Source organism: Urocitellus parryii, chromosome 2 (genome assembly GCF_045843805.1).
Source record: "Urocitellus parryii isolate mUroPar1 chromosome 2, mUroPar1.hap1, whole genome shotgun sequence".
Taxonomy (NCBI): domain Eukaryota; kingdom Metazoa; phylum Chordata; class Mammalia; order Rodentia; family Sciuridae; genus Urocitellus; species Urocitellus parryii.
This window is the reverse complement of record NC_135532.1, coordinates 224,020,838-224,027,885: the sequence shown is the minus strand read 5'-3', so window position 1 is coordinate 224,027,885 and position 7,048 is coordinate 224,020,838. Positions and strand designations below refer to the sequence as shown.

General features: G+C 62.0%; 1 protein-coding gene across 2 annotated transcripts; it reads right to left on the bottom strand.

Moving 5' to 3' along the window:
- Positions 1–366: 366 nt before the first annotated feature.
- Positions 367–3,230, bottom strand: Cryaa (crystallin alpha A). 2 transcript variants are annotated; one of them, XM_026410099.1, is made up of 4 exons: positions 3,042–3,230; positions 2,726–2,794; positions 1,660–1,782; positions 367–576 (listed from the first exon to the last, which is right to left on the bottom strand). In XM_026410099.1, exons 1-4 carry the CDS (start codon positions 3,228–3,230, stop codon positions 367–369), a joined length of 591 nt encoding a protein of 196 aa, XP_026265884.1. The 2 variants fall into 2 exon arrangements, with proteins under 2 accessions (XP_026265884.1, XP_026265885.1); XM_026410100.2 differs by lacking the exon at positions 2,726–2,794.
- Positions 3,231–7,048: the final 3,818 nt, after the last annotated feature.

Below are 7,048 nucleotides of genomic sequence, written 5' to 3'. Positions count from 1 at the left end.
AGGGGCCCCCAGCACCCACAGCACCACAGGGAAGTGGGCTGGGCCACCGAGGAGGCCACCGGTGTCCGGATCCATCCAGAGGGCTGGGCCAGGGCACCCTTGGGGCTGAGCAGAGCTGATGTCCCTCGGGAGGACAAGGTCCCATCTAGAGAAGTGTGTGATGCAATCACTCCCCGGCGGGCAGGTGTTGGGCCTGGGACACCCTGAGGTCACGGCTCCAAGCTCCCGGCCACTCTCTCAAAACCTCATTCCTCTGAGAAGACTAGGGATGAAGGAAAGGAAAGGAAGGGAAGGCAGAGGCCTTTTCTGTGGTCCCCCCGCTGGAGGGGTCAGGGGCCGAGGGGGGCAGCCGAGGCCGAGGCCTGCTTAGGACGAGGGTGCCGAGCTGGGCTTCTCCTCCCGCGACACGGGAATGGCTCTCTCGCTGTGGCCAGCGTCCAGGCCAGACTGGACCTTGGGGCCTGAGAACGTCAGCATGCCGTCTGCAGACAGGGAGCAGGACAGGGCCGACTGGTCCACGTTGGAGGGCAGGCGGTAGCGGCGGTGGAACTCCCGGGAAATGTAGCCATGGTCATCCTGGGAAGAGGCCGGGAGGGGTGGTCAGAAGCAGCAGGGCAGCTGCCATCCCCCACGCTGAGAAGGGCCCTCCCAGACCCCGTGAGGCAGCCGGGCTGTGGTGTCCTCACAGGGGCTGAGCTGAAGAACTGGAGGGCCACTGTCCAGACCTCCAGAGACGTATGGACCCATGTCCAGACCCTCTCCAGCCCTGGAATCTCAGCCCAGCCTGCTGGCTCCCTGACCTCCGAGAGAGACCTTTGACAAGAGCAGAGCACAGCAGCTGGGACTGCCCAGGGCTCTCTCTGGCCTGGCGTTGGCCCCCAGTGGGATGCCTCATGCCACTGGCCCGGCCTCTCCATCAGGTTTTCCCCTGAGGATGACCCAGGAAGACTGCTCAGGCCGGGCCTCTCACTCCCACCTGACAGGGTGGGAAGCTGCGGGGGCAGAAGGCCTTTGCTTCTGGAGGCCCTGACCCCAGATCCAGCTCCTGGGCCCTGCTTCCTCCTCCAGGTGCAAAGACCTGAGAGCTGGGAACTGGACGAAGAGGGACTGGACAGGGAGGGGGCCTCCCCTAGCCAGGGCGGGGAGGGGCAGCAGACAGGGAGCCCCCAGGGTCTCCATATGACCAGGAGTGGGCGCAGGGTGGTGACTGCAGGGGAGCCCCCACTGCCCCCTGGTACTAGCCACGGGATCCGGCAGGCGGGGGACCTCCTCAGGCTCTGGCCCTACCCTGGTTACCCCGAGATACTAAGCCCAATGTTGAAAAGGGCCACTGAGAGGTGACTCAGTGGACGTCCCTGAAGGCCAGCTGTACTGTCCTCACGGGCTCGCCCTCCAAAGTGAGGTTGTGAAAACACGTGTTGGCTCAGAAGTGCCCACGGCGGGCCCTGCCCTTTCCCGGGGTCCTTCTAATCCCATCCTGTTGCGAAGACCCAGAGCAGCCCCGACAGCCGGGAGCAGCACCCAAGGCAAGGACTCAGGAGGGAGCCGCAGGCCACATTCACAGCACTGCCCCGCCCTGCTGGGCTCAGGGGGACAGTGCCCAGGGTCCAGAGGCCTGCTGTGGGCAGGTGGAGGCGCTGTCCCGGGCGCGGAGCTCACCTGCCGCTCGTTGTGCTTGCCGTGGATCTCCACGAAGTCCTCCAGCACCTTCACCGTCAGGTCCTCGGGAGAGAAGTGCTTCACATCCAGGAGGATGACGAACTTGTCCCTGTCGGATCGGACCTGAAACCCAGACCCGCATGTGGAGCTCCCCAGAGGGCCACCAGCTCCAGGATGGAGCGGACACACCACCCAGAGCGATTGGCAGCTCCAGCACCAGCCACCGGAGCTGGCACCAGGCACTGGAGCAGACCCTGTGCTGGCCTCCTCCTCACGGGCCAGCAGAACGGAGTGCACAGGAGCCGGACTGCGGCACCCGTGCCAAGGGCAGCTGCGCCACTCACCCCAGACCTTAGGGGTAGGAGTGCTTGACCACTGCTGGGCGATAGGTGGGCTGGCCGGTCCCTGGGACGTCACCAGCGGGGTGTGGGTCCTGGTGAGCTAACTGGCTGTGGCTAATTGGCATGGCTGGCTGGCTGACACAAGTCTGCTGGCTGGTGACGGTCAGGGTGGCTGGTCATGGGCTGAATTGTTGTTTGGTGATGGCCAGGGGGCTCTTTAGGGTTGGAACGCTGGTTGCTCACGAGTTGGCATTTGGAATAAGGTGGCTGCCCCAGCTACATCTGGGCTCCGTAAGCCCCCACCGGGGCCCATCTTCCAGGTCCACCTGCTGCTGCAGCCTGCGCAGCATTCTGTCCAGCTCACAAAGCCCTCTGTCCCTTGCTCTCCCCTCCCTGCCCTGGCTCCTGGGCTCTCTCTGGCTATTCTGCTCCCGGGCATGGTTGGTAGTGCCTGGCCTCTGGGAGCCTCCTCCTTTAGGAGGCCTGCTGGCCTGGACCTGCCCCAGCTCAGCAGGAGAGGGAAGTGGCCTCAGGCCTTTCCTGGGCATGGCTGCGCACCGGTCAGCTGGGTGAGAGCCCAGTCTCTGAGCTTTGCCAGCAGCAAAAGGCAGCTGCTCTGCTGAAGTAACCCTCTCTCTGGGCCTCAGGCAGCACACCCTCCTGCACCTGCAGGGCCAGCGGGAGGACAGCCCGACCCGGGAAGCTCACACCACCCCCCGACTTGCCTTGGCGGGGTTGTTCTTGGGGTTTCCAGCATGTGGTTGGTGCATTACAAACCACATACGGGTCATGAGCTGATGGGAGGAAAAGACAGCAGTTGGGTCTGGGTGGGCTTCCTACTCCAACCCTCCCCAGGGGCGCCTCTGAAGGTGACGAGACTGGGGGAGGCAGGACGGTGGCCTACAGCCACCACCTGCTCCGGGGAACAAGATGAGTGCGCCAGGGGCAGCAGGTGGCCCCTGGGGAATCCCTAGCTGTCCTCTGCCCAGGCCGGGCCCCCCACTGACCAGCCAGGAGAAGCCAGAGGCCCCAGGACCTTACCTCGGAGATGCCAGAGTCCAGCACTGTGCGGAAGAGGGACTGGCGGTAGTAGGGGCTGATGGTGGAAGACAGGAAGGGCAACAGGTCATACTCGAAGAGGCCCTCACCAAAGAACTGGTCGAACAGCCGGCTGGGGTAGAAGGGTCCCAGTGCACGCTTGAACCAGGGGTGCTGGATGGTGACGTCCATGTTCTGCTTCGGCACTGCGGGGACTGGAGGCTGGCGACAGGGCAGGGCAGAGGCCTCTGGGCAGCGCAGTGGGGAGCCGGGTGGCCAGCCCTCCCTATATACGCCTGGACAGAATGGAGGCATTAAAGGATTTCTCTGGAAATGCCTGAGCTCAGGAGGAAGGTTGCAGAGTCAGCAGAGCCCGGCGGGGCCCCACGCCTGCTGCCCCAGCCCCAGAGGCACAGGCTGCCCCAGCCCCAGAGTCCAGGCCTGAGCTGTCTGGGCACCTCAGGGCCACCAGGAGGACAGGTGCCCCCATGTTCACCACGGGGAGACCGTGGAAAGGTCATCTGTGTGGGTCAGGGGCAGCACTGATTCTTGGCACACCTCTGTCCTGACTGTTCCTCACAGTGGCCCTTGGAGGGGAAGCTCATCGCTCTGCTTCACCAACAAGGAAACGGAGGCACAGAGGTTAGACCAGCTGTCCCCAAATCTCAGCTCCCAGGTGACGGCACGTTTCTCCAGAGCAGAATTACCTCTGTTGCTTCTTACTGATCACAAAGATGAGGCCTCCTCACATCAAGCTCAGGAAGACAGGAAATAGAACAAGCCAGCCGAGCCCTGGGGTGCCGGCAGGAGCCCTGTTCAGCCTCAGGCTCACTCCAAAGACCGTGGGCTTCCTGCAGGGGCCTGATTGAGCATGAGGAGAGGGGACCTGCGTTCCAGGCCCTCCGCGCGGCTCACCCTCCATGGACATGGCCCCCTGCAAAGCCTGGAGCCTCAGCATGACCACACCGTGGTTGCCAACTGACCACCCATCACCATGGTCACTGGCCACAGGGTCCTGCTGTTGGCAAGGCCTGGTGAGTACTCTGCTCCTGCCCATGCCCTCTCCAGTGACTCCCACTTTTAATGCTTCTAGAAGTTTCTTGACCTTGGGCAGCATTATACTTCTGCTTCCTACACCCCTACCGCAGAGGACAAAGCCTGCTCCCACAACCCGGGCTAGCTTTTGGCACGCATGACCCAGACCATGAGAAGCTGCCGGTTCCCCTTTGTGCCTCCTGCTTCCTGGCCCAGCTTCTAATCAATGTCCAGTCCATGTTTGTGGAACAAACTCTAGCCCCAGGCTCTCAGGATCTTTGCAAACTCTCTAGCCCACGGACTCAGAAGGTCATCAGAGAATAGACACCCGGCCATGAGGATGGTACATCCAGGACAAAATTGGTGTTGCAAGTGGGGACCCAGGGCCTTTGCCACGCAGTGTGAACAGGTGGGGGCTTCAGTGAAGGGGGCTTCAGGTTGCCTGTTGGGCTGGGGTCACACCTGAGCGGTGGCAGGGGTATGGACAGGGTGGGGTGCCAGCTGCCTGTTCCTGGTGCAGAGGGTGGGGGGGGGGCAGGTGGAAGCTGAGTGAGTCCTCCAGGGAGTGGCCAGTGGGGCCAGGCCCCAGGTCATGGCTGGGCGGTGCCGTCCTGTAGTGCCAGGCAAGGACAGCAGCGTTCTTTCTGTCTCCACTTAAACTCTGCTCATCACAGATGTTCTGTGCTCGTTTTGACTTTTTTCACGTTGCCTTTAGATAGGACTCATCTCGACAGCTACAGTGCTTGGCACCTCCCTGGCACTGGGCACAGAGGGAAGCATGTTGCTCTGCCTGCCGGCGCTGGCTCTGCCTGTGGGCGGTCGACAGCTGGGGCCCTCAGCAGGGATGGAGACAAGTGCCCCCTGACGCTGGCCTGAGCCTCGTCCCGAGGCTCAGCTGCCGAGGGTAAGGCCAGGTCCTCTGGTCTCAGGTGCTCACACTCCTGTACCCCGACCCCTGTGGGCCGAGAGTCCGGGGGGCCCTGGGGCATGGAGGGCCAGGCAAAGTCTTCAGGGTGAGCCAGGCCTGGGTCTGCATAACTGAACCATGAAGATTGAGACGGGGAGCTACAGCGCCAGGGCCCTCAGGGGCCCTGGGTGAGTGTGCTGCAGCTGCCCTAGGAGGCGCCACAGACTTGGTAGCTTAAAACACACTAATGCATGATCTCGAGGTTCTGGAGGCCAGAAGTCTGCTGAGCTAAAGCCAAGGAGGGCCCGCTGGTGCCTGTGCTGGGCTTAGAAGAACAGGTGGGGGCTTCAGTGAAGCCGCCCTCCAGCTCCCTCTGACTGGAGGCTCTTCTCCCACCTTCAAGGGAGGCGTGGGTGGTCCGGTCTCCCATCACCCCTCTGGCTGTCGCTCTCCTGCCCCTGACCCTGGATGAGCCAGGACCATCTCCCTGAGGCCAGCAATCCAGGGAAACCAGCCTCCTTCCCTCTGCCACGTCAGCAATAGACTAGCTCTGGGAACTGGGGCAGGGAGGCCTTGTTGCTCCTGCTGGCTAGGGAAGAGCGTGAGGTGTGGCCCAGGGCTGCCCTGGCCCTGGCCCTGGAGCACAGACTGGTGGCCTACTCTACCACTAACCAAGAAGGGCCAGTGGTGAGGGTCAACATGGAGCCTCTGACTGTCCTCAACCTGAACCCCAGGTGGCTATCAAGGGCTCCCCCGCTTCATCTCCAGCCCACTGGCCTGGGTCCTGCCAGTCTCCGTCTGCTGCTTGAGAGCACCTTCCTTCCTGGACAGACTCTGGCTGAGCCCTGTCCACACTCCACACTGTCAAGCAAAGCCTGCTCTGTGGAGCCGATGGTCTAGAGGGTGAGACAAAGAAGCGGGTGGCATCCAGGGCTCAGCAGGGACAGAGCAGGACCAGGGGGGGACCCTGGGGCTCTTCCAGCAGACACGCTTGCCGTGTCCCCACCCACCCTGGGTCTGGGCCAGGCCCCTTGCTGTGGGCCTGGGTTCCTTCTAGAAATCACGGTGAAGATGCCCACTCCAGTTGGGGTGTCAAATGTCCCCCAAGGCCCCTGTGTTAAAGCTTCGGTCTTCAGGGAGGCCCTCCTGCGAGATGGTGGAGCCGTGGCGGGGGCGGGGGGGGGGTCTTTAGGTCACTGATGGTGCCCCTGAAGAGGCCTGTGGAACCGTGTCCCTTCCTCTCTCTCCTGCTTCCTGGATCATGAGGTGGGCTCCACCAGGCACCCGCCATGGTGTGCTGCCCCCGCCAGAGACCCAAAGCTATGAGGCCACCTGCCCTGGACTGGACCCTCCAGAACCATGGGCCCAAATAAACCTTTCCCAAGTCACCTGCCTGACGCTTGTTGCTCTAGTGACAGAAAGCCACCTCACAAAACACTACTTCAAAGCCATCAAGTATAGCGGCAGGTCCAGCCACGAAGGTGCCGTGTCTGGGAACTGAAGTCAGGTTCTTCTCATGACTCCACGTCCTGCCCATCGAAACCACACAGACCAGCCCTCCCCGTCGGGGCCTAAGTTCTGCACACCACACACAGCGGGCGACCCTCACGGTTGGAGCACACCCTCTGGGGTGCTGTGAACACCGACTGAGCGAACACAGCAGAGACCAAGCCCCGGCCACAGGGGAAAGCCGAGGTCCCGCTCCTGTGAGGCCCTGACCCATCAAGACAGAGCCTAGCTTCGTGTGTCTCTAATGACACCTGATTTCTTATGTGTCGTTGGTCCGTGAATATTGACTCTGCTCCGACAGCACCATGGGGTAGCCTGACTGAGACTTCTTTAATGCATGCGTTTTCTCCATGAGAAACGGCACAGCTTCCTCATGTGCAGGACAGGGACAGCACTTCAGCACTGTACTCAGGGCACTGAAACAGCAAAATCACCAAAAACAAACCAACACACACAAAAATGAAAAACACACAGCATAAAGACACCTCAAAAAGACACAAGGTGACTGGTCAGCCTCGGCTGGGAACACGCGTCCTGGGGGACACTCGGCCACTCGGAA